This window comes from Quercus lobata, chromosome 2 (assembly GCF_001633185.2).
Source record: "Quercus lobata isolate SW786 chromosome 2, ValleyOak3.0 Primary Assembly, whole genome shotgun sequence".
Lineage (NCBI taxonomy): Eukaryota > Viridiplantae > Streptophyta > Magnoliopsida > Fagales > Fagaceae > Quercus > Quercus lobata.
This window is the reverse complement of record NC_044905.1, coordinates 76589389-76617097: the sequence shown is the minus strand read 5'-3', so window position 1 is coordinate 76617097 and position 27709 is coordinate 76589389. Positions and strand designations below refer to the sequence as shown.

The 27709-nt window shown below is 34.9% G+C and overlaps 2 protein-coding genes across 2 annotated transcripts; one reads left to right on the top strand and one right to left on the bottom strand.

Moving 5' to 3' along the window:
* The first annotated feature begins 3018 nt into the window (after positions 1–3018).
* Positions 3019–7359, top strand: LOC115976669 (2-methylene-furan-3-one reductase-like). The gene is made up of 4 exons (XM_031098112.1): positions 3019–3513; positions 5913–6236; positions 6370–6529; positions 6859–7359. The coding sequence occupies exons 1-4, from the start codon at positions 3295–3297 to the stop codon at positions 7122–7124; spliced, it is 969 nt and encodes a 322-aa protein (XP_030953972.1). The 5' UTR covers positions 3019–3294; the 3' UTR covers positions 7125–7359.
* A 294-nt stretch (positions 7360–7653) lies between these two features.
* LOC115976668 (RNA exonuclease 4-like) lies at positions 7654–20770 on the bottom strand. The gene is made up of 7 exons (XM_031098111.1): positions 20645–20770; positions 11844–12010; positions 11641–11762; positions 11328–11545; positions 10938–11144; positions 8090–8170; positions 7654–7977 (listed from the first exon to the last, which is right to left on the bottom strand). The coding sequence occupies exons 1-7, from the start codon at positions 20677–20679 to the stop codon at positions 7737–7739; spliced, it is 1071 nt and encodes a 356-aa protein (XP_030953971.1). The 5' UTR covers positions 20680–20770; the 3' UTR covers positions 7654–7736.
* Between the last annotated feature and the right edge of the window lie 6939 nt (positions 20771–27709).

Below are 27709 nucleotides of genomic sequence, written 5' to 3'. Positions count from 1 at the left end.
GAGAAGGAATTCTTTACAAAAACAATAACCTCCGCCTTTCCTTCTTATACTGAGGGTGGAGCGGGAGACATTTAATAGGTTCAAATATTCGAAGGAATCTGCCAACACGAACATGCCGGTTCCGTTTCTCCACCCCATCAAAACAAACCGCCGAATTAAAGCAGTCTCGTAAATAGTGGTCATTAAAAGCACGTTTTGGGATACCCAAACGATAAGAGCGCATCAAGCGCGAAATCAAAAGGCTGCCTCATAGACCGGCGCGTTTCTTGGACAGATGAGGAGCCGCCAGCATTATTAAAAGGCCAAATTGATTGGGCCGTAGGAAGAGGTTTGGCATCACCAAAACCCCCCTTTCCAACCAAGAGGTTGGACAGCTGGGTTTTGAGGGGCTATTGTGGGGCCCAAATGATTTACGGGCCAGGCCCATCTACCTGGGGAAAATCCGAAGGCCCAAGCCGAAGAGGGCTATGGCCCAAGCTCGACAAAATAGCCTGTGGATATCGCTGAGGACGGCTCAGTCCTCGGCAGACCCAAAGTCCCCCCCTGAAGGAAGGGTAAAAACGGTATAGGACCGAAATCAGGACGAAAGATCTAAAATATCCAGGGAAAGCTGCTCTCACTGTCATTCAATGCTCTGAACCTGACAGAGCCGCAGTCTTTGGCTTTTACAACCACCCCCAACGACTTTGAATATGGGCTGATGGGACAAGTATCAATTTTGGAAAGGTTGACCCTATACGTGGACGAAGGACAGTGGACGCAGGCGGGTATAAAAGGAAAAATAAGTAACCTAAAGGGGGGGGGTTGGGAAAAATGGCCAAAAACCAGAGCCTCCCAGCCCACCTCCAGGAGAAAGACTCCAGGGGTGAAGGAAAACCGAAACTTGTATGAATACCACGAAAAGCCCACCGCCTCTCGACCAAGGCCTAGCCTTCCAAACCCACGCTCTACAAATGATGTTGTTAGGGGCCTTTTCACGTGCGAACCCGACACTGTTACGGTCCGCCACGAATCGCGTCCTTACAATATTAATCCTAAATTATAATTTATGAACTTTTACCCAAAAAAATAGAAGTCTTTGAGCACGCGCTCACGCGTGTGCTCAGAGGCTAGTAACATATTATGATGTTGACATCGCTTTTACATGTTATGTTATTAAGTTGTGATTAGATCAGGGTCATTTTTACACGGACAAGGATTATATCACAAATATTATTTTTATGATGCACAAATGGAAACATGCCATATTTAACAATGGAAAAAAGGACTATATCACAAATACTATTTTTATGACGCACAAATGAAAACATGCCATATTAACAATGGAAAAAAAAAATTATTGTCTATGGAACAGCAAATTGAACCTGACAAAACCAAATTGCCTCTTTTCCAGATCACTTGGTCCTTTTGGTAGTTAAGTGGGCTCGGAACTGAAAAATGAAGAACTGAGGAAGAGTCTTTGTGGGCTATTTTTAGGCCCAAACGATATAATAAAAAAGAAAAGAAAAGAAGAAGTCATTGTCTAGGGAAAACTTGAACAAAACTGTTGAATCGACATATGTACTTAGAGGACTGACTATGTTTATTTCCAATAATAATACTTATAAAAAAAAACCAATTTCAATTTGGCTTTTGCTCTTCTTATCTCTTAGGACCATTGGCCGTGATTGTGATTGACAAATGACAATTCACTTACAAAAATTGAGTTCTAAGGCTGAATCTAATTTCCACTTTTTATGTGTTATTAAGTGCAAGACGTAGTGCATAAAAAGGATATATATATTTGCTTTTTTTTGTTGTTGATAAAAGTGACTTACATAATTACTACATTTACTTTTAGTAAAAAAGTACCGGAACTTTCACCAACACCAGAGCCCACTATTTTACTAGAACTATGTGTTATAATGGCAAAAGTATTCTCATGCACTAGAAAACATTAACTATTTTACACAGATATTTATTATTGATGTATTGATATACGCATATAAAAAAAAAATTGTTGATATCTTAAAAAAAAAAGAATATTAAAAAGTGGATGTAAAAAAATAGATAAGAGAAAATAAAAGCTCTTTTACAATTGTATTTACATTAAATTACACCTTCCAATTGCAAAATCAAGGCTAAGAAAGACCTAGCATGGTAACTCCTGTATTATGGCAAAAAGTGAATAAATGAAATCATTTTAGGCATACATTTCTAAACTATTTTAGAAAAATTTTTATAGAAAAAAGAAAAGAAAAAATGACTAATTTTTTTGACAATTTTTTCAATTTTTTATAAAATATTTCCTAAAATAGACCCACATTAATCATACTCTTAATTATTTCCTGACTTGTCAAACTCACCCCATTTCTACCATTTCAGTTTCAAATTATGAGGAATAACAAATTTTGGAGTTTTTGCTAAGGTTGTGTGCATGAGAAGAGTTTAGGAATTTTAATTTCTAGTATTTAGCATTTTTTTATTATTAATGTTTTATACACTTCAGGTTTGGTTTTTTATTTTTTATTTTTTTTTGATACTTGGGAGATTTTTTGTAATGAAATTATTGAAGTTATTTTTGGATTTGATTTGGTGTAATATTCTTTGAGGATAGTTGCTAATCAATACGAAAGCCTTACACTCTTGATGGTGAAACTTTGTGGGACGTGGTCTCATCTCATTCTCATACACTAATTTCCCCCAATTGAGACTCACTCGTAAATCACATGATTTTCTTCTTTTGGGGTGACAAGAAAATCGAATATGAACAGATCTAGGACTTCATCATGCATGATCAGATGATCTATTAAGTGGGACCAACTTACCTAATTGCTGATCTAATTCTAACTTGCCTTAGGAATTGAGTAATCCTTTTTGAAATTCTTTTCAGACTGTGATTAATAGTTTCATCCACTCTTCTTTTTTCTTCTTCTTCAATTTATATACTTAAAAAAAAAAAAAAAAAAATCCATAAAATGCATTCTCACTAGGTAATGAAAACTGGCATGGACTATATTATAGGCTTAGTCAATGAATCATTGAACCTCGTGAGAGAAGTTGTGTCCAGATGCAAATTTTTCTGTCCATAACCTGTCCAAAATATCCCAACCAACTTTCAGTCACATTATTACAAAGAAACATCTCGAAGTGAAATAGCTTTCACTCCCATATTGTCAGAGTCACAAAAGAAAGGGAACCCGAGTTAGGATAAGATCATCATTTTGAGTGTCACTACCAAGCCATCTCTTCTCTTTGTAACACAGACCCAACTCCTTCTCTTTCTCCCTGCAAGTTTCTTCAGCATACAATACAATGGCAGCTCCTCCAACTGCTTCAATACCCTCTAAAAATAAGGCTTGGGCCTACTCTGAATATGGAAAGGCTGTTGATGTTTTGAAGCTGGACTCAAATGTAACCGTGCCAGAAGTGAAGGAAGACCAAGTACTGGTCAAGGTTGTTGCTGTATCTCTTAACCCTGTCGATTCTAAGAGGATGCTTGGGTATTTCAAGGAAACTGACTCTCCTTTACCAGTAAGACCTTCTCCCCCCAATCTCTCTCTTATTTCAGAAGTTTATGAATATGTTGTTTGTTGTTATTGTTATCATCTCTTTTATGAAGATTTTCATATACGCTGTCTGGGTTGTCTCCATTTTAATTTTACTCCTTATCACTGTTTAAAAATTAGCACAACCACACCAACTCTAATACCCGTGTATAAATTCAGCCAAATTGTGAATGTATTGAAATGTTATTAGGTGTGGTAAATGCATTGAATTTTAAATAAAATGCTAATGTGACAATTTTTTATTGAATGATGTAAAACATGAGTTTTACAACTCATCATTTGGACTCTTTTAAAATATATAATTCTCAAAAGATGTATGTTATATATTATATGGTATCCATGGCTGTGTATAATGCTTAAATGGGATTGTCTCCATTTCGCTTTTGATTTTTTAAAGTTTACAAATTTTTTAGGAGCTTGTGCATGAATTATAGATGAGCCTGAACTACATACTAGGTGGTTTTGCTTCTTAAAGTTTCTCTTGATCATAATCAACTCGATTTAATTGAGAAAGGGTAGCCAAGAGCTTGTAGCTCAATTGGTTAGCAACCCTGATGTTTCTAACTGAGAAAACCATCTTTCGAATCCCCCGTTCCCTACTACTATCAAATTATGAAATTAAAAAAAAAAAAAAAATTTGAGAAAGGGGTGGAATCTAGAAAGAAAAACAACATAGAGTTAAAATTTGAGGAGTGATATAAAATTATTATAAGACTAATTCAAGTTGCAATTGAAGTATTTTGTAAACCAACAAGTGTATACAAAAAGTGTTTATCAAATTTAATAAATATGTACTAGGATTAGGGGTGTCCAACCCACACCCACACCTACACCTAGACCTGACAGATCAACTTGATTCGGAGGTACTTGAACCAAAGACTACTTAATGTAATGTAAGTGTTGGCTCAGTTGACTATGGGTTCTCATTGTCAAAACCTGACAAGCTCAGGTCGAGTGGCAGATCTTCCATTTGGAAACTCGATGAATCCGACTCGTTCAAAACTGCAAGTGCTACACCTTGGTTTTGTAGTTCTTTGCTCGAGCTTTGTCGTTGTGCTGCTGTTAGTTGATCGAGCTTTGCTTGAGAGATTTGATGGAAATAATGTTAATGGCTAGATATTGTAGCCTATGCGCTTGTAGAGAAATTGAAGTTCTCAATAAGTTCGCTTTTAACATGGACAACCAAATTATTTTTAAGAAACTCAACTTTGATATTTGAAATGATGTATTTGAGAGTTGAAGTTTCAACAAGAGAATGAAAAAGTTGCTTTCTAAACTATCAACATATTTTTTATTTAAACAAATGTATCAATAGTTCTTAACTTGGTTGTACCTCAATTTCAAAAATTAAATGACAATAATGATTAATTGTAAACAATCCTGGTTCTTAGTAATATTAACTGCGGTTAATTATTTTAAAATTAAATTTAACAAATTATGAATTTAGCGTAAATTTATTAAAGTAATAACTTTATTCTGAATGAATATATATATATATATATGTTTATTTATTTTAAAAAATAATTACAAATTTCACCTATAAGGAGTCTAAAAACAGTTTGGTGAAATGAGCTAGAGTAGTTTTAGAAGAAACTTATGTATTCTTGCTATGGTTAGATATGAAGAAAAGTACCATGGCATGAAAGATATATGGTAGGACTTCACCAATGGTTACATCTTGCAAAAGTATAAAAGAAAAATGTCAATTTTTATTTGACATTTTGGTTGAGTCGTCACTAGAGACTAGGAGAAGCTCGTCTTATTTCAATATTTTAACTGATTGGACATAAAGTTAAAAGTTGAAATAAGATTGTGAATGAGGAACATTATAGAATAAGTCTCAAGAGACAATTTTGAGTTTCTCAAAGAATAAAAAAAAATAGAGACAATTTTGAGGGCCGCAAGTTTCAAATATTAGAAACTTGAACTCCTTCTACAAGCTTACATATTAAAAAAAAAAAAAAAAAAAAACAAAAAATAAATTTTGAGGGTACCTCTGTCACTAATCTGTGAGAACTGTCATTGATTTTTTTTTGGGAGAAAAAGAACTGCCATTGAATTAAGGTTACAAGAATTCTGCACATTGTCTTAATATAGTCCGTGGCAAGGATTTGATTTGATTTGATTTGATTTTTTTTACTAATAATAAGTGGGGGAGGGGGGGTTTGAATATTTTAGTATCACTAATGAGTACAAAATCCACTAGTTTCTCAAAAAAAAAAAAAAACAAAAAAGAATTCCAATAGTGCATGAATCACTTACTAATTTATAAAAATCTTAATATCAATAACTATATTTTTTTAAAATTTTATTTTTATTAGTAAGATTATCATTTCTTCTTATTGTTGTTATTATTTTGTATAGATTGTTGTGGGCTATGATGTAGCTGGGATAGTGGTGAAAGTGGGAAGCCAAGTGAAGAATTTCAAGGAAGGAGATGAAGTATATGGAGATCTCAATGAAAAAGCTTTAGACCACCCAAAAAGCTATGGCTCTTTGGCGGAGTACACTGCTATTGAAGAGAGACTATTGGCTCTGAAACCCAAGAATCTAAGTTTTGTTGAAGCTGCTAGCCTTCCCCTGGCTATTGAGACTGCCTATGAAGGCCTTGAACGAACTGAATTCTCTGCAGGTAAATCCATCCTTGTTTTGGGTGGTGCTGGTGGAGTTGGAACACAGATTATTCAGGTATATCTCCACTCTCATTGATATTCCAATGCTCTCGTGTTAACCTTGTGAATAGTTAGTCTTTTCATCCTTACTCTATCTCAGATATGATAATCCTTGTATGTCCTTTTGATTCTTTGAATGTCTGGGGCAGCTAGCAAAGCATGTTTTTGGTGCATCCAAGGTAGCAGCTACTTCAAGCACTGGGAAACTCGAGCTATTGAAGAGTTTGGGAGCTGATTTGGCCATTGATTATACAAAGGAAAACTTTGAAGAACTTCCGGAGAAATTTGATGTCGTATATGATGCAGTTGGTAAGATTTTGAATTTGTTTTCGCTTCATCATAAGCATAATTTGATCAATGAATTCTATACTTAGAATTGGGTCTTGTTTGGGGGGGGGGGGGGGGTTGTGGGGGGGAAGGGGGGTGTCCTTTGACAATAATCAACCTAAACAATTGTTAAACTTGTGGCCTTTTTGTGTCTAACTTGGTGTTTAGAATGGTTTCCATCTCGAAAACAAAAGGTTGGTGAAAGACTAATTTTTGTGCATTACCTGCCAATCTAATTGTAGTTTTCTATTCAACATGTAATGATTTCTTGTAACATATTGAAGACTAATTTTTGTTGTGCACAAAAACAGGGCAGACTGATAGGGCCGTCAAGGCAGTGAAAGAGGGCGGGCATGTTGTGACAATAGTAGGCCCTGTAGTTCCACCAGCAACTATATTTGTGCTCACTTCTAAAGGGTCTATCTTGGAGAAACTGAAACCTTACCTGGAAAGTGGGAAGGTGAAACCAGTGATTGACCCCAAAAGCCCGTTTCCATTTTCTAAGACTGTTGAAGCATTTTCCTACCTTGACTCTAACAGAGCCACCGGAAAAGTGGTTGTATATCCAATCCCATGAGAAGTAACATCTAGTTTCAGCAATATATGTAACTAATATATCCTTGCATATGTATTAGGTATTATGTAAAAAGGGGTGTGGACATATATTGTTACATGTTTGAGATGTTCTACTTTGCATCTCTACTGTATGTGTTGGATTTTAGTAGGAAATGAATATAGAGGAGGATAAGAACAAGAAGAATGTAATTTATTTAGAAATATCACTTATGAAGTTGAAGTATGATGTTTGTTTAGGTCCAACAGAGTACCTTCTAGACATATGAAAAGGCATAAATGGTAACTAAAAAAAGATTAATGTTAAGTATACTAAAAATTTTACTAGATAAACTTTACAAATGGATGTGCCAGAAATCATAAAATAAAAATACATACATTTTTTTTAAACGGTTTTTGACATGTCTCCAATCATATTCATTATCTGGTTAGTTGTAAGTTTTATTGTAATGAAATTGGTACTAGTTTAAGTACCATTGCATGCATAGCAGGAGTAATATCTAATTGAAATGACACGTTCCCATTTTATTGTTATTTCTACAAATAATACATTAATTGGATAAGAATTTTGCAATCGTCTTGCAAACTAAATTTTATATGCAACATCTTTCAAGCATTAACGTTGGGAGTCCAAGCACCAACAGTAGTAATCAGACCTTGAAATTTCCAATAGTTGTTCTGGGGTCATCTTTTCAAGTTCGCTTTGCCTCCATAATGCAAAATTATTTTGATTTTGTGAGTCCGAAGCCAGTGGATGATCCTCTCGTATGTGAACTTGGGATCTCATTCTCTTGTAAAGCCTCATTGATGCAACACAGTCCTCATAAGGGTCTTCATTGCCAGTTTGAATGTCATACCTAAACACTGAAGCTTCTTTATTACTTTCTCAGAGTTTATATATTTAAAAAGAATAACAAAAGCTAAAAAATGAAAAAAAAAAAAAAAAAAAATCTCATGTAGGTTACTTACCCGATATATTCTTGTGCTAAGTATTTGAGAGAGTTGCTGAGTTTGTTTGTTTGCATCAATGGAGGATATTTTGCTGTATCCCTGTGGCCACATTTTTTCATTGTACATCTCAAATGAAATACTACTAGTATCTTAATATGGATGTCTAATGCTATACCTATCATGTTTTTTTAATTAAATTTAGACACATTACTATATTGAATTTAATTGTCATTAACTAATTAATGCAGCCATGTTTGAATTTCACGAGTGATGCTAGAGCCTCAAATTGTTTTATAAATTTTTTACAAATTATTGATGTGGCATGCTCAACACTAGCTTTTAAAAGACTAACATATACCTAAAATATTAGAATTAATATTTAATTACAAGTCTTAAAAATAAATAAATAAATAAATAAATAAATAAAAGACACCTTGAGGTCACATTTCAGCCTCACATAAGTCGGACGTATAAGATTCTCTCTCTCTCTCTCTCTTTCTCGGGTTTGGGTTTGGGAGACTATGGACTATATGGCTACAATAATGTTTTGGATCGGTGGGCCAAGAAGCGTTGGGTGCACGGCACCAAAAGGTCCAGCCCACGTTGTAGCCTATACAATGGGCTTGCACCAAGAATTCTACTTCAAGTAGAATTAGGAGTCAGTGAACTCCTAGGAAAACAAAAGAACTAATTCTATTTAAAATATAATCTTATTTGAAATAGGAGACAGTGGCTAGTGGTTTTAAAGAATCCTTATTTGAAATGTACTAGGATTTGTGTGCTACTAGAAGTCTACGATTGGGTTTACATATAAAGAAAATATTTATTAGGTTTTGGGTAAGCGGCCAAGAGGAAGCCGCTTAGAAAAAGAAGATAGCCAGGAGAGATCTGTGCTTGAAGAAGAAAAATAGAAAGAAGAGAGCAAAGTGTTGCCGCATTTGAGAGAGATAATTAGTGTGTGTGAGAGCAAAGACAAAGGATTTTCACGTAAACATTTGTGTTTTTGTGTGTGATTGTTATTTTGGATTGCTAATATTGTTGATAATATTATTTGGGACACAACAAGAAGTTGTCTAGCAGTGGCATTTTCTTTGAAACTTTCTATTTGAGATTCGCTTATTTTGCTAAAACTGAAATTTTTTTGTTAAAAGTATCATAGATAAAAATAAAAGTTAGCTGAAATAGTATCCATGAATAGTACAAAAAAGTGCAATGGGACTCATGAATAGTAGCAAAAATAAACTGAATAGTAAAATATGTTGGCAAGTTTTCATGAATAGTAGCAAAAATAAGTTGAATAGTAAAATATATTGGCAAATTGTTCGTTTTTAGACCCCTTAAACACAACCAGATTAGCCTAGTTATTTAGCCAAGTGATTAATTTAGATAAATTATGCAAATCTAGTTTAACACATATAAATCATATCAATGACAAGTGCGGAAAATAAAGAACACAACAATATGATAACTCAAGAAAACCAAACTGGTAAAAAACCTGGGGATGATTTAAACTAACTATCCTCAAGGTAAATTGAATCCACTATGAAAGAATTGAAGTTTACACAATAGCGACTTAGACCACTAACATCCTATTGCTACATCGAGTAGGAAACTTACTACCACGACCACGTGATAGCTTCGAGTCCATGGACTACTTTTTTCTTGGATTCCTAGCAAGTACAAGCACTCCCACTTGTGTATCTTTAAACTTTTGAATCTGCAACTGAATTGATCACCAAGCTCTTGATATCAATCTTGAGATTAGAAACCCTAAGTGTATATGAAGGTAAACACCTATAGATCTCACAAGAGATTCACACACACAGCATAAAGAGCCACCATAGAGAGGATTTGGGTACAAAATCCTAGATACAAAAGAGGTATAAGATGCACTCTAATCTCTCTCTCTCTCTCTCTCTCTCTCTTTAAAGCCCTTTTAAAAACGTGCTTAGGGTTTCCTTTATATACTAGGAGAAGTAGATTTAAAATCCTGATCCTTAATGGGCTTGAACTGTTGTTTGGGTCGACTTAAAATTCCGCAGATACGATTCTCGATCGGTCGAGCCTGTTCTTCGATCGATCGAGCCTTGCAGAAATTGAGTAGTAATTTCCTACAATTACTCGATTCCAAACTTACATTAAACCAAACTTTGAGCAAGTTTAAACTTACACTAAATGTTTTGATCATGGTTTGCCAACATATACAAATTGAAGTTCTAATATATTAGTTCCTAAAGTCTTAGAACCTAACACAAATTTCATCCATGCCAAACGCACACTTAGAGTGAGATTTCGTTTGGCTTTGGGAGTTTCCATGCAATGTAGCAATTGGTTTGAAACTTAATCTAAAAATACCGCTTTAAAGAAAGAAAACTGGTGTGTGGGTGTGACTTGGCTGGCAATGGGTAAGTCACCGTATATGCAGAAAGAGAAGGGATGGTCTGGTGAAAATGATTCGTTTAACAAATAAAAAATTATTTATTTAATTAAGACTTGTAATTAAATTTTAGATTTAATATCTTGTATTTGTTTTTTAAAAGATAATGTGGATTATGACACATCACTAATATATAAAAAATCTGTAAAATAGTTTGTAACTTTAGCATTACTCAAATTTCATTGACTAACTTAAGATAGCTCTAACATGCTAATGTGGTGGACACTTTTTTCAACTCCTGTTTACATGGACTTGCTATTTTTATGGATCACTCATAGTTAATCATATTGACATGTGAAATTTGGAGTGTTTGTAGAATTGTTATATTCCTTTATTTTTTATTTATCAGTTACTGGTGTACGTTTAGTCGAAGCTGAAAAGATACCAAAGAACCATCAAAACTTTGTTACGTTCCTTGAAGAGCTTTACCTCATCATTGTTGTTGGGTAATCTATCTGTAAAAGGTCAAGGTCATGATCCAAAATATGACCGACAAGAATACTGGCTTTTCCATCAGTAGGTCTAAGCTTCCACATTGGTTCTCCATTGTAGAGGAAGTCTTGAATCTTCCTCTGCGCTTGGCTCAGAGGCAATGGCTCCCTGAAGTATTCTGCTTGAATGCCTGTTGTTTGATACCTATGAATTATTCAAAAAAAATGTAAATTATAGTGTTAGACATTTGTGGGTTGAATACATGTTACTGACCCGACTAATCTATTGAGAATCCATAATCGACCCAAAAAATTTGGACTAAGATTTTGTTGTTGTAAATGAATATGGGTTGAAATCGGGAGAAGCATGGTGGAGACCTATTCATACCTGTAGTTTGTGACTGGAATTTTTGGCTTGACATAAGCATGGAAAATTATGCTTTCATATTCATCAATGAGGCAGACCCTTGCACAGAGATCTAGGGAGCCATCACTGCCCCCACTAACCATTTTGCAAGCGAGTGCAACTACTTGTGACCTTATTTGACCAGTATCGATTACCAAATTCTCAAAAATGCTCAAGTTAGCCAATTGAGCAAGTAGTCCCTAAAACCAGAAAAAAGCACAAAAGGATTTATATTCAACTCGATCAGCATCAGAAATACATGATCTTAGTGCTAGTTGAGAGATACAGCACTTACACTGGGGAGTTGGCAAATTTCTTGGTGAAACCTGAGTGCATCCGGGTTATTGAGGATAACTAGGCAGAATTTGCATCCTTGATTGCTGAAAATACTTTTGCAAGCTTCTTTTGGCAATGGGCCTGTTAGAGGAGAGTAATTGTCACAAGCTATCTTCAATGGAATCAAGATGTTTGAAGTTTAATAGAAAAAATGAAGATTACCAATAAGATGTTCCCTTAGAGATTCAAAAGATCTGCAATGTTTCTTACAAATTCCGCATGTGGGTTCATGAACTGAATGATTGGAGGTTCTCATGTGCTCCACTAAGTGCTCCATTTTGGTGAATTGCTTAAAGCATGCAGCACACTTGTTCCTTTTTGTGATTATCCTTGTGTTTAAGTTAATACATTTCAGCAACATCAAGTTAGTAAAACAATAAGTGTGCGTTTGGCTCCAAATTAAAAAGCCAACTTATTTTACTATTCAGTTTATTTTTGTTATTATTTATGGATTCTACTATACTTTTTGGTACTATTCATGGGTTCCACTGTACTATTTCAACTAACTTTAAACTTAATTTACAGTAATTTTAGCAAAAAATTTTCAGTTTTAGCAAAATAAACGAATCCCAAATAGACCCTAAATGAAGTTTAAGTAACTAATCCAACTAACTCTACTTTATTGTTTGAGGGGAGTTAGTGAACAAGCTGTATGTTATTTTATTTGTGTTAGTGTGGTAGGTTAAGTAGTGAATTTCACATTAGATACTATTGAGAAGAAAGAGCGGTTAATATAACATAGTTGAACTCATACTCTTTGGGTTTAGGCCTTTTGGGTTAAGTGTGTTTTTAAATATTATATTAACTACTCAATTGGAGTCTTCCCAATGTATTTCTTTTCCCAACAACATAAGTATACAAAGGCACTTAACGAGTCTCCCCAAGGTGTGGGTCCCACTAGGTAGAACGAGAAAGACTCACATGTTCTCTTTCCCATGGTTGAGTAAGGGTTCTAGTAGTAGTGAGTCAAAGTAATTGTGTATTGGTGACTCCCATAGTTGTGCTGGTACAGGCTTTTAGTAGTGGTGAGCCAAGACAATTGTGAATTGGTGATTCTTATAGTTGTGCAAAAAAGACTCCCATGTCCGCCTCAAGCATGGTTAAGTAAAGAGCACACCATTGATGTTGGTTCTAGCTGTGGTGAGTCAAGGTGATTGTGTATTGATGACTCTCATAGTTTTGCAAGGAAGGCTCCCATGTCCGCCTTAAGCAATTGAGTAAAGATCACATTATTGTATTTCTCTCCCCAACAATATATGTATAAAAAATGCATAGTTGACCATTGTTTTATGCATGGAAATTCTTCAAGAAATGAAACAAAAGACATTTTTTCCCTTTTTTTCGAATTGTTTGGGCTTTGGAGTAACTATTCTCTCCTTATTCCCCATGAATAGAAATTTTAAAGAATAAAGATGTCAATTCCATCTGGCTTTTCTCAATTTATGAGTCCAGTGTTTGGGCGAGAAATTATGACTTTTGAAAGATAAAAATGAAGACATTACAAATTTTTGTTGGGTTATAGATTGACCCGAGTTAATTAATTTAATTACCTAAGTTGATTAATTAGGTCAAATTACATGCAATATCGTGGAGGTACGAACAAATAACCAAATAATCTAGATTGTAGTCACAATGATTTGTTGATTAATGGGAAAAACCTTTCACAAGGTAAAAACTCCAAGGATGATTTTCATGTCTCCACTCCCAAGAATTACTGATCAAAATCAAGAGATTAAAAATACAAGGAATCTTACCCCAAACTTGACCTATCCTAAAGTACCTACTTACATTAGAATCCTTACGCTAATCTCTAATTGGTCTTGATTTTGTATAGACTTCTTCCCTTTGCACGGATTCCAGTATATGACTCACTTCTAGGAACTTGAAGCTTGTTGTTGGATGCAAAGTTCCTCAATACACTTGTAAAGAAGGAAGCACTTGTCACAAAACCCTAAGGCGCATAAGAATGCAGTAGCTTCACAATAAGTGTACAGATTCTCTAACTGAGTCTCTATGTATTATGATGATGACTTTAAAATAATCATTTTATATATCCCTTGGAAGTTTAGTGAATGAAACCCTAGAAATCCAAGTCATCATGGTCTAAAAAAAAGATTTGAAAATTCTAGATTTGCGAAGCTAGCTCGATAGATCGATAGGTATCAAGAGGTATCAAGGTTTTTCATTAATTTTCGATAGAAGCCTTGTATCGAGCTTGTGTTGTGGTTCACTATTTTCACTTATATCCCCTAGAAGTTTAGTGAACGAAACCCTAGAAGCCCAAGTTATTATGGGCCGAAAAATTGATTTGAAAATTTTGGATTTGCAATGCTCGATAGATCGATAGGCATTGAAAGGTATCGAGGTTCTTCATTAATTCTCGATAGAAGCCTTGTGTCGAGCTTGTGTCAAGGTTCACTATTTTTAGCTTTTCTTATATGTTTCTTTGTGCAGTGTTCATGTCTCTAATACTACCACTTATTATAGCTAAGAGACGTACTTTATGATATTCTAGAATCCACTTTGAACTACCTAAATACAAGTAAAATGTGTTTTATCAAAGGATATGTCAACACATGAAAAATATGACCCTAATAATTTCTAAAATTTTTATGGGGCATTGTTGAGGATGGCTATGTTGAGCCTCAAGGAGAAGCAAATTTGAATGATGTCGAGAAGAAAGAATAACAGCCATAAAAATAACGTGAAGGACTTTCTATTTCTTCATAAAGGAATTTTTGAAGCGATTTTCCCATGAATTATCGATGCCTTCAAAGCCAAAGATGCATGGGAAATTCTGAAGAATAAATTTCAAGGCAACAAAGTTAATGAACATTAAACTTCAATCTCTCTAAAGAGAATTGGAGAATGCTAAAATGAAGGGAGATAGAACTTAGAAGGCATGGGATATTATATTTCAAGAATTATGGAAGTTTTTAATCAAATGCGTTCCTATGATGAAAATATTGCTAATCAAAAGATTGTAGCGAAAGTTTGTTGCATCAAGGTATGTTTTCTTTCAGAATCTAGAAAACATGTGGTTATGATATGGAGTAGATCCGTACTCTTTTTTGTTGCGTACGTATTTTCTGCATGAGATGTGTGACGTATTCTCAACAGAAGTTTCTTGGAATTAGAAAGAATTGCAGAGATTACCTCTCATTTCTAAAGCAGATCAAGAAGACGCATAACACCAATCAGGCAGAGAAGACAATGAAGAACTTTCACTGTTGCAATCTCCAATCAACTTAAAGATTAGAACCATCATACCCCAGGTTATATTCATTAGAGCTCCTCCAAGAAAGTTTAGAAGCTTGAGAGACATCTATGAAATGTGTAATTTTTCAGTTATTGAACCAGATGATTTTGAAGAAGCATGATGTTTGGGTGAAAGTTATGAAAGAGGAAATGAAGATGATCGACAATAATAAGACACGGGAGTTAGTTGACCAGCCTCATGATAGAGACATCATTGGAGTAAAATGGGTTTAAAAACATAGGTGATCAAACTTGATGGATCCATGCAAAAGCTCAAGGAAAGATTCACGGCCAAAGGATATTTTGTGCAACCGTATAGATTTCTACTATACTTTTGGTCCAATTGCAACATTAAACACTATACATGCACTTGCTGCTTTAATTGGCTGCACAAAAATGATTCTTTTTCTACTTTGATGTTAAATTTGTCGTTTCGAATAACTTTTATTGAAGAAACTTATGAGGAACAACTAGCAGGATTCAATTTGTTTTAAGGGGGAAAATGGTGGGAGGATGTGGAAAAGTGAGAGGATAAAAAATATTTAATTTTCTCTCATTTGTGTTTAGTTGAAAGGTTGGAAATATGATTTTTTTTTTGGTTGAGAAGAAAAAATAGGCGGAAAGAAAATAGAATTTGTATAAATACTCATATTAGATAAAAAAAAAATTGTATATGGATGACACTTTACTTAAAAAAAAAAAATACAAAAAACCAAAACAAATGAGAGAAAATAAAAGGATGAAATATAGAATTGTTGTATCCAAAATACTCATATTAGATAAAAAAAAAATTGTATATAGGATGCACTTAAAATCAAAACCAAATATGCAAATAAATCCAAAACAAAGTGAGAGAAAATAGAAAGGATGACAAAAAAATCCCATAATTATATATATATATATATATATATATATGAATATAAAAAAAAAAAAAAGGAAGAAGAGAGATTGTTGCCTAGGGGACAATTTTGTCCAAAATGAAAGAGACAAAAGCGGTATGAGGTTGCACAGGGGATGAAATAGAAGAGGGGGGTGGGGATAAAAAACACAAACACAAGCCAAAAGAAAAAAAGCAAGAACGTGGGGTCAAATTTTTCCGAAATGGTAGTCTCATCTTTTCTCTCCCATTTTCTCCCTATTTGGGGAGATTGTTTTTAGTGGACCAGGATAGAAAACTCCTAAGTCTCACCAATTTTCTTTCCTCCGTTCTCTCCAAATCAAACACACAAAATTATTATTTTCTCTTTACTATTCTCTCCACTTTTTCCTATTATCCCTAAAATCAACCCAACCAAATGCCTCATGCATAATATAGCCAAATCAATTATATTATTTTAGCAAAAAGTGTTTACATAAAAGTGAAAGTGAGGTCGTGTTGTATATTATTATTAAGATTAAAGGTACTTTAGATTTCTTAATTTGGTGCTGAGTGACAGTATTTTTTGGGTAAATTCCTTCGTTTGGGCTTTGTAATCTTTTTTTTTTTTTTGGGTTGGTAAAATTTACTATTTTGTAACATAATTTCATAATTAGCTAATTAGAGTTTTGTGGGCATTTTTCTAGCCACCTTAGGGCTTCTTTTACTATTTAAGCATATTATTGCCTACAAGACAATTCATATTCAATTTAATAAAAATATAAATGGTTTGTTTCTCTTTTTTGGTGGATTCCAAACTATCTTGTAGATTTAAGAAATTCTTGTGGATTTGAGCAATTTCTTGTGGGTTCGAGGTTATCTCCTTGGTATTAGAATTTAGGAAAGTTATGATGGAGACTATTATGAGATTGATGGTTGGAGATTACTTTATTTATCTTTTTCTTGGAATGTAGATATGCCATGACAATACAGGGATAATATTTAGTCAAAAGAACTATATTGGAAATATTCTTAGAAGATTCAATATGTTTGGATGCAAATCTGTAACAACCACTTTGCAAACCAGTGACAAGTTGGTGAAAGAATCTTCTTTAAAAAAAAAAAAAGTTAGTGAAAGAAGATGGGACATTTATAAAATTTTCACTTATTGAAACTTGAGTGGCCACTACAAAATGTCTAGACATCATTATCCATGAAATACCACTTTATTGTCGAAATAGTTGAAAACAATGTGATAAGATTGAAGATTACAAGACCAATGACCGAATTGCTGGCATTTTAACATATATAGGCACTTGCCAAAGAAAAATTTCTTCACTTAAAAGGAAATGCTTGGATTTTGACGGAAAATGCATTAGGGGAGAATGTTGAAGTTAGTGTATTTTCAGCTACCTTAAGTTAGTAAAGTAATAAATGAAGTTTAAGTAACTATTAATTTTTTTTTTTTTTTAGAAACCAAGTAACTATTTAATTAACTCTACTTTATTGTGCTGTGAACAAGCACCAGTATAAAAAATGCATAGTTGGCTAATGTTTTACGCATGTAAGACAAAGATTTATAGTAGTCTTCAAGAAATAAAACTAAAAACATTTTTCTTTGTAAGTATTTGAGCTCTGTTGTAGCAACTCACGCCAATTTTTTTCTCTAGCTATCATCATCAACCTATTTCACTAAATCCCAACACATTTGCTTCAAACCTTGCAAGGATCATTTATTTAAGAGATTTATATTTAATTTACACCTTAATCCAGGGTTTTAAAACCCAAATTGTTAACTTGAAAAAGAAGAGGGTTAAAGTTTTAAGATTGGATCAAGGTTTGACTTAAGGTTGAATTGTAATAAAAATATATAGACTTTCAATTTTTTTAAAACTAACAACATTGACTAAAAAATTTAATGAAATTTAAACAACATTCAAATGTGAATTCACAATTTTATAAGGCAAATAGAAAATAAAATAGAATAAATCAATAAATAATATCTAATTTATTGAAAAAACATAAACAAGCACAAATAAAACCTAGGACAAAGCCATCCAATTCTCAAGTTAGTTTCACCAACCTTGTAACCAATTGAACCAATCCCTCTAATCAAACAAGTCAATACATGTAGCCAAACACTAGTCCACTAGCTAGCCCTAGTACTTTATAGCTTGTTTGGATGGATGAGGAGTAAAGGGGAGTAGAGTAGAGGGAGAGAGAGTAAGTTAAATTATCTTATTTGGATATTTTGTTACGGGAGGAAGGGGAGGGATTTGGAGGAGTTTTAACTACTTCTAACCCCTCATTTTTAATTCCCCAAAATTAGAGAGATTTGAAGGGAGAGTAGAGTATAGAAATGCTTGACCAAATGAATTACAAATTTACCTTTACTATATTAACAAAATTACAAACTATGAAAAACCTAATTATTCCCCTCCCCCTTACTTAATTTTAAGAACATCCACATAAGGTGGAAGATAATCATTCCCCTCTACTCTCTTCTCCACTACTCTCCTCCTCTTTACTCCCCACTTCTCTCGTCTCCCTCCAAACTTCCAAACATAGCATTAATCTTCTTGGCTTGCTTCAACACTTCCTTTGTAAGTCGATGGTGTATGACATGCTTGGTGCTTGATAGTGTGTGATTGTGTTTGAGAGAGAGACCCTTGACTTAGGCATGAGCATCTAGCAACATGCTTTGAATGATCAATGAAATCAATGATAATTGGAACTATAGTTTTTTTTTTTTTTTGATAAGATAATTGGAACTATAACTGTTAAAACATAAATCGTATTGTGAATTGATTTTTTTGTATTGTGTATTATATTGTGTATTTTAAGATACACAAAAACCTAATAAAATTTATAAAAAACTGATAAATATACATATATAAATGGTATATATTCATTATAAATTCAAAAAATATTCAACTAATGATTAAATTAATGATCACTTATATAATAAGATTTAACAAAACAAATGAAATTAATAAAATTAATATGTTTATTATATACACATGCAAATTGATTAAACTCCCATAAAAAAATTTAAAAAATTAACTAAATTCAAAAGTAATAATACATGACATATGAGCCAAAATAATATATATATATATATATATATTTGATGATATTTATCATCAGGCCTAATTAACTCCATCTAAGTCAATATTATCATTATATTCATTACTTTGCAAAATTATTTATTTATTGACAATTTCTTCGAAATTCATCATCATCATCATCATCAACATTTACTATATCTTTTTGTTGTTTTATTTTAATAATTTTTTCTTTATATTTCTTCCTGTTATTCTAGCTTCTTAGACTTATAAGAATAACAATAAAAATAAAAATAAAAATAATTAAATTTTCACTTAATAACTTTGAGGTTAACAAAAATAAAAATAATTTTTCTTTAAATTATATTTTCATTTTTCCTTTCTTCATAGTATAGAAAAAAATTTGCGAAAAAAAGGAAAAAAGAAAAGAAAAAAAAGTGAAGTGTCAAGTTTGTACTCCAAAGTTTGTAAGGAAAAAGAAAAGCTCATGGATATGTTATTTTATTGAGCTTAATTAAATAGCCTAATAATTATGTGCTAAAAACAAATCTAACAATTTGTTGGACTAAAATAAAAGCACAAATTTTAACTAAAAAAAAAAAACCAATTTTAAACCTACATATCTATATATCGTACGATACGTACAATTTTATGATACGATATACACTTGTGTATTATACGATTTATGAGTACTTCTAATACAAAACATTTTATATATGATATGATATGATACGTATAGATTTGTTAGATTGGTTTGTTTGATCACGATTAGAATGATTTCCAACTGTTTTTATTTTTTATTTTTTATTTTCGTTATATAGACAAGTCGTCACTAGTCAGTTCCTGATTAACCCACTTCGATTGAGCTATCTTGTGCAATTTTTAAAAATATGCTCTAATAATGTGTGTGTATATATAAATGGGTTTGGTTCAAGTTACACCTAGTGTAACTTTAAACAATATTACACCATTTTATAACCTTTTATTTTGAAAATCTCATTGTTGGATTACATGTTTTATATGTTCTTAATATGCATGTCAAATTTTGTAACAATCAAATATTATTTACCATAAAGTCATATTTTATCTATAATTTTAAAATACAAAAACTTGAAATCTAACATTTGATTGATAAACATAGTTATTGATATTTGATTTTCTTGAAAATCTGCAAGCATGGAGAGTATAAGAATAAAATATAGTCTAACAGTAGATTTGTCAAATTTTGTGACAGTCAGATATTATTTACCATAAATTCATATTTTATGTATAATTTTAAACTACAAAAACTTGAAATTTAACATTTGATTGATAACATAGTTATTGATATTTGATCTTCTTGAAAATTTACAAGCATGGAGAGTATAAGAATAAAGTATAGTCTAATGGTAGATTTGTTAAAATTCAGATGCAATGAAAAAATATTAAATGGTGCAATTTTACTTAAAGTTACACCGCTTAATATTTTTTCATTGCATGTGAGTTTTGACAAATCCACTAGTTGGTTACATTTTTTTTATACTCTCTATACTTGCAAAATTTCAAGTTGATCTGAGATCAATATTTATTTCATATATATAAAAAATTATTTTATTTTATTTTATTTATGAACGAAAGAACTTTAGGGATCAACAATTATCATTTAAAACAAGCAACAAATGGCTTCCATCAACTAACATGAATCAAATATTGAAAAGGAATTCTCCATAAACTACAAAGAGACCTAGTTTTAACATTTTTACATCAAGTTATTGAAACTGAATTATGAGAGAGAGAGAGAGAACCTTGTCTCTGACGACTGATCATTTCTGTTGTCCATGACAGTAGATAAATAGTTCTGAATTTATTATTATTTTTTTCTAGAGAGAGAGAGTAATAGGAGGACCTTAGAAGGAAGGTGGGTTCAGGAAGCTATTCATACTAGATGGATGAAGAGAATGGATTCCAAATTGTGTTTAGGCCAATAATGTTAGCTGAATCTTTCGAGTTTCTATTTTGGACCAACGCCCAATTCGATTGGCCTTTATTTGAAGTGTTCCAAAACCAAAAGTTTCGGACCCACTGAATTATCAACTAGAATAATTTTTTGGCTACCTGGTGGTATTTCTCTCTCCTTCTTTACAATGCAAGTAGCTTTCATTTGAAGTACATTTCTCCAAAGTTAGATGCCTTCTGCATCACTTTGTGATGAGAAGTAGCACTTAGGGGTGTGCAAAAAATCGGGAAACTGAAAAAACCGCTTCAAACCGACTGAATTGTTGCCAGAATTTCGGTTTGGTTTCGGTTCGGTTCAGTTTTATTATATTAAAAATCGAAATTTTCGATTCGGTTTTCAATGGTAGATTTTCATGCACTGAACCGACAGAAACCGAATTGAATATCTTATAATATATTATTATATTATATTTTATATTAAATATATAATATAATGTTTGTAAATATTTGGGGCTTTGAGCCTCTGTTAGTTTATATATTCTTTGCTTTGAGCCTCCGTTAGTTTATATGTGCTTTGGGCCTCCATCATTTTATTTTAAAACATTTGGGCCTTGGCTTTTCATTTTATCTGATCAAAATCATCAGATCCATCCGGCTTGGCTTTTCATTTTAATGATGTAGAAAGGGAAAATTCCCGACCTATCACAAGCTGACATGTCACATTATCAAGTCCACAAAATTCAGCCAATTACAGAGCACCATGTATTGCTGCTAGGTTTTGCTATCACTATTCAGAAGCCAATAAAAATTTGCCAAGTGTCATGCAAGAACCAATCACGCATCAGCGCACGTGTAAGCGATGACTCAAGCAACCTCGCACGTGTAAGCGATGACTTAAGCGGACCAATCACGCTGTGACATGTGTCACCAATCAAGCTCCGCCACGTATCGCTCACCCACCCCAAAACTCCTATAAATAGAGGCCTTCCTGAGACATTTAGGAGGACCAGAATTCAGAAGTGAAAAAAGCTCTGCGAAGATCAAGCCCCAAAGCCTTCGAGAACTTTAAGAACTTCAACCCCAAAATCGAAGAACATTCGAAGCAGAATCATCCAGATCATCTGCCTAGATCCTAAAGTTCACGGGAATCAAGCCAAAAGTGTCCGAAAACATCAACAAATCACAAATCATTGAAGCTCAACGGATTCAAGCCTCTAAAGCTCTGAAGAACTTCTACCACAAACCTTCGAAGACGAAGAACGCACGAAGAACACGAAGAACGCGAAGAACAAAGAATTTCTAAACAAACTCATAGCCAGAGATTCATTGTAATTCCGTTTCAGTAGTCTTCGATTCATCCCTCAACCAAATTGAATGGTATTTTGTGTTCAAGTCAAAACCACGTTACCACAAATCTAATCAATAAGTTTTGCAAGGAGATCGAATCAGAGGATCACTCTTTTGTAATTTCAGAGAATTGTACCACACAATCATCAATACAAATTCGCATTTGTGAAACTATTTTACTTGTTTGATTTATTTCAAACTAGAAATTTAGTCGTCTACAAATTCTGGCACGCCCGGTGGGACCTCTCTGCCTCTCATCTCTTCCTCCTTCAAAAGAAAAGAAATTCGACATCATTTTGCTACTAGCTTCAATGGCCTCTAGCAAGAATGTCCGAAAATCAGTGGTTGATGATTCCAGTGCTGATGAGTATGTCGGCCCAATCACTCGCAGTCGGTCCAAAGCTCTTGATCGACTCCAACCTCAACCAACCCAAGAAAGCCAACCTCCTGCTGTCACCTCTCTGGACTTTCTTGCAAATAGGAAAGCTACCACTAAAGATTCATCTGCCTCGAAAGATTTGGAGACCAGTAATGAATCATCCCCAACAAAGACCTTTTATATCAACTCTTCACCCGTGATGAGAAACTTAAGGAGTGAAGTACCATTGACTTATCCTGTTTCATCATTTTCCCCGTCATCTATAGAGGTCATGCCAGTAATGATGACTAACACCTCTACCATGGAAGAAAACATGGCTGAAATGGAACAAAGGGTCATCCTTCTCACAAAAGCACTTGAAGAAAAGGATGTCAAAATTGCAACCTTAATGAACAAGCTGGAGGTACAAGATTCGGGTGAATCAAGTCTTGGCCCTGAGCAGCCACCTGACTTTACCTTCAAAGGAGAAAACGCCAAGGGTGATAAAGGAAAAGGAGGTGAAGGCACTTCTCAACATGGACATTCCACCTCAATGACCTCGATATCTGTCCAACAACTGCAGGATATGATTACAAATACCATTCGAGCACAATATGGAGGTTCTTCCACAAGTTCTCTCATATATTCCAAACCCTATACAAAGCGCATTGATAACATGAGAATGCCAAATGGGTATCAACCTCCCAAGTTCTTGCAATTCGATGGCAAAGGAAACCCTAAGCAACACATTGCTCACTTTGTAGAAACTTGCGAGAATGTAGGGACTCAAGGAGGCCTCTTTGTAAAGCAGTTTGTCCGTTCACTAAAGGGAAATGCCTTTGATTGGTATACAGACTTAGAGCCTAAATCAATCGATAGTTAGGAACAACTTGAAAGGGAGTTTTTCAACCGATTCTACAGCACACGACGCACAGTAAGCATGATGGAGCTTACCAATACTAAACAGTGGAAGGATGAGCCCGTCGTTGATTATATCAATCGGTGGCGTTCTTTGAGTCTAGACTGCAAGGATAGACTTACTGAAATATCTGCTATAGAGATGTGCATCCAAGGCATGCATTGGGGACTTTTTTACATCCTTCAAGGAGTAAAGCCTCAAACATTTGAAGAGTTGGCAACTCGTGCGCATGACATGGAATTAAGTATTTCCAGCCATGGAAATACGAAACCTCCCGTACCTGAAGAAAGGAAAGAAAGACGGGAAATAAGGAAAAATGACAGGAATGCAAAAAGTAATATCAAAGACTCAATGAATGTCAATCCTGCCCCAATCAAAATTTCAACAAAAAATGTGAAGGCCAATGAAAAGAGGCCTGAAGGAGGTCAACAACGTGAGACGCGTCGCTCATCACTTAAGGAATGGGAACAAAAGGTCTATCATTTCCTAGACGCCGATATGCCTGAAATGCTAGAACAACTGCTCAAGTTGAAATTAATTGAATTGCCAGAATGCAAACGACCGGAAGAGATGAGAAAAGTTGATGATCCGAACTATTGTAGGTATCATCGTATCATAAGTCATCCAATCCAAAAATGCTTTGTTCTTAAAGAACTCATCATGAAGCTAGCCAAGGAAAGGAAAATCGACTTGGATTTTAATGATGTTGCTCAGTCAAACCTGGTCACATTTTCTTGTGGGTTACCTAGTTCCCTGTCTCCAAATACTAAGCAAGGGGCAAATATCACGCTCATCCATTTTGGTTCTTTAGAACCGGTTCAAGTTCAGCTCTCACAAAAAGCACCTCATTATAATTCAAACGATGATAAAAGGTCAACGACGGATGAGGAAGAAGGTTGGACAATGGTTGTTCGCAAGAGATGGAAGAAGAAACGAGCATTCCCTCTTCATTTGATCACCCAAGAGTCCAAAAGAGCACAAAACCAGATTCAGCCTTGGTCAAAAAGAATGAGTGATAAGAGGCAAAGGAGACTGGGAACAAAAGTATATGAAGATTCAGCACAAACTCGAAAATCTCGAAAGCTCATCACATTGGAAGAATTCTTCCCTAGAAAATTCTTTCAAAATGACTCAGCCGAGGCCGTCCACACAGTTTCTCGTTGCGAAATCCAGGACGAAAAGGAGGACGTTGACCATGATGATCCAAAAGAGACCTTGTCATCTTTGGAGGAACTCCAATCTCAGGTCGATGAAGTTGAACCCTTGCAATCCTCCACATCACCAAAAGAAATGCTCACCCGAGCTCTTGAGGAGCCAGAGATATACGCCCCTCATACCAATACGCTTCAACAAACACAGGGATGTTACGCATGCTCTCCAGACTTGACTTTCACTGATGGGGATCTATTGTTAGGCTCTAAGCCCCACAATCGCCCACTCTATGTCTCTGGTTATGCTCGTAAACAAAGGATTGAGCGTATCTTTGTTGATGGAGGTTCAGCCGTTAACATACTTCCAAAAATGACCATGAAACGACTGGGTTTTACTATGGAAGAATTATCACACAGTCGTTTGGTCATCCAAGGTTTTAATCAAGGAGGACAACGTGCAATCGGCCTAATCCACCTAGAATTATCCGTTGGAGAATTGAAAAGCAGCGTCTTGTTCCACGTCATTGACGCTAAGACGACCTACAACATGTTGTTAGGACGTCCTTGGATCCATGAAAATGGAATAGTGCCATCGACCTTGCATCAATGCTTCAAGTTCTTTCAAAATGAAATAAAAAAGGTCGATGCCGATTTAAAGCCTTTTGCAGAAACCGAAGCTCATTTTGCTGATGCAAAATTTTATGCAAAAGAAGACATTTCTAGCAAGGTTCTTCCAGTTGAGATCCCGTCTATGAAAGGTAAACAAGATGAAAAGGAGCATGTTAAATTCATCGCCAAAAAGAACATCTCTTCCCCAAAGAAAGGTCCAGAACCATTCCTCCGGTATATACCATTATCACATCGCAAGAATGGACAATCACCATTCGCGGAATGCCTTCAACCTACAAAAGACATGGGGAGACCTGCAAAGCTCACGATGGAGGATGTAGCCATATTGAAAAAAAATCATGTCATGCCTTTAACTTCATCCACAAATCCTTTGCCCTCGAAGCCGTTAAATGGATTCGTGAGGTCTTCGCAAAGTCCGATAGAGCATGGTATTCTACCAAGTGAGCGGACAAAAGAATGGTTCGACCCAAAGGCATATAGGCTGTTAGCCGAAGTAGGCTACGATTTCTCAAAACAAGAAGACTTAGGGAAGCTAATTCCAGAAGCCACCGAAGAAAAGATGCATAGCCTTAGCAAAACACAAAGGAAAATGCGGCTTGAAGGGTATGAAATTCATATCCCAAAGACCGAATTAGGTTATACTCCCGAACAACCAGCTCAGATATGGATCAAGAAAAGAAGCGATCCTTCGAGTTCCCAATACATAACGGTGGAGGTTGGCGAAAGTTCAAATCAAAGAAAAGACCATTCTTCACCCCATGTCTTAGTGTTTAATCGCATCGAGGCCTCGTCATCACGAATCACAGTGTTCGACAGGTTAAATACAACTTGTTTAACACCAAATCGGGACACTCTTGCTTGTAAATCAGTCTTTGATCGACTGGGGGCAACGAAAAGGCCTATTGATAGTCATTCTCAAAGTTCAATAAACTTTGACGTTCAAGGGGAGAAGAAAGCCAATGATGAGATTCACAGTAGCATTCCTTCACGCATGAAACGTAACTTTACCTTGGAGATCAACACTGAAGGATCGCTCAAAGTCAAAAGACGAACGATTGTACATACAAGTCAGTCACCCGTCCATGATGAGGAAATTGAAGAGGTATCATCCTTGTTTCATATTACAATAGAAGAGGGTACACTGTCAGATGTTGAAGCAACCAATGAAGAGGTCGATGAAGCTCCTCCAGCCTTGGAAGATGGAGGACAAGCTACAGTTGATGAACTTAAAGAGATCAATTTAGGAACTGTTGAAGAACCCCGGCCAACTTTCATCAGTGCGTTTCTTACCCCTGAAGAAGAAGAAGGATACCTCAAGCTCCTAGTAGAGTACAAAGATGTGTTCGCTTGGACTTACAAGGAAATGTCTGGGCTCAATCCGAGTATTGCTCTACACCATTTGGCAGTAAAGAAGGGCGTGCGCCCAGTCAAACAAGCTCAAAGACGCTTTCGGCCAGAGCTTATCCCTCAAATAGAAACCGAGGTCAATAAGCTCATTGAAGCAGGCTTCATTCGTGAAGTACAGTACCCGGAATGGATCGCTAACATCGTCCCTATCAAAAAGAAGAATGGACAAATCCGAGTGTGCGTTGACTTTCGTGATTTGAACAATGCATGTCCCAAGGATGATTTTCCATTACCCATCACTGAGGTCATGGTTGATGCCACTACTGGTCATGAAGCTTTATCTTTCATGGACGGATCTTCAGGTTACAACCAAATTTGAATGAATCCTAAGGATGAGCAGCTTATAGCTTTCCGTATCCCTAAGGGAATTTACTGTTACAAAGTGATGCCCTTTGGACTAAAGAATGTTGGTGCTACTTATCAACAGGCCATGCAGAAGATCTTTGATAATGTACTTCATAAATACGTGGAGTGTTATGTCGATGATTTGGTGGTTAAAACAAAAAGGAGGGAAGACCATCTGGCAGATCTACGATCCGTGTTCACCCGACTGAGAAAGTATCAGCTTAAAATGAACCCCCGCAAATGCGCTTTTGGTGTAACATTTGGAAAATTTCTTGGTTTCATTGTGAGGCACTGCGGTATTGAAATTGACCAGTCCAAAATTGAAGCTATCCAGAAAATGCCAGAGCCCAAGAATCTATGAGAACTTAGAGGCTTGTAGGGAAAACTGGCCTACATACGACGATTTATCTCGAATTTGGCCGGTCGATGTCAACCTTTCAATAGATTGATGAAAAAGGATGTGCACTTTGAATGGGATGAGGCTTGCAGCAATGCTTTTGCACGCATCAAAACATACTTACTTAATCCTCCAGTTTTAGGTGCTCCTATCCCAGGAAAGCCTTTGGTGCTGTATATTGCGGCCTAGGAAAGGTCTCTAGGTGCTCTTATGGCGCAAGAAAATAAAGAGGGGAAAGAAAGAGCCCTTTATTATCTAAGTCGAACTCTCAATGGGGCTGAATTAAATTATTCTCCTATTGAAAAGATATGCCTCGCTCTTTTCTTTGCCATAGACAAACTGGAGCACTACATGCAAGCA

Coding starts and splice junctions, on each gene's coding strand:
- LOC115976668 (XM_031098111.1), bottom strand. CDS start 20,679: ATGGACAACAGAAATGATCAGTCGTCAGAGACAAG. Junction 11,145..11,327: donor ATTCCAGTCACAAACTACAG/GTATGAATAGGT, acceptor AATAATTCATAG/GTATCAAACAACAGGCATTC. Junction 8,171..10,937: donor TACCCAACAACAATGATGAG/GTAAAGCTCTTC, acceptor ATGTGGCCACAG/GGATACAGCAAAATATCCTC.
- LOC115976669 (XM_031098112.1), top strand. CDS start 3,295: ATGGCAGCTCCTCCAACTGCTTCAATACCCTCTAAAAATAAGGCTTGG. Junction 3,514..5,912: donor AAACTGACTCTCCTTTACCA/GTAAGACCTTCT, acceptor TATTTTGTATAG/ATTGTTGTGGGCTATGATGT. Junction 6,237..6,369: donor TTGGAACACAGATTATTCAG/GTATATCTCCAC, acceptor TGTCTGGGGCAG/CTAGCAAAGCATGTTTTTGG.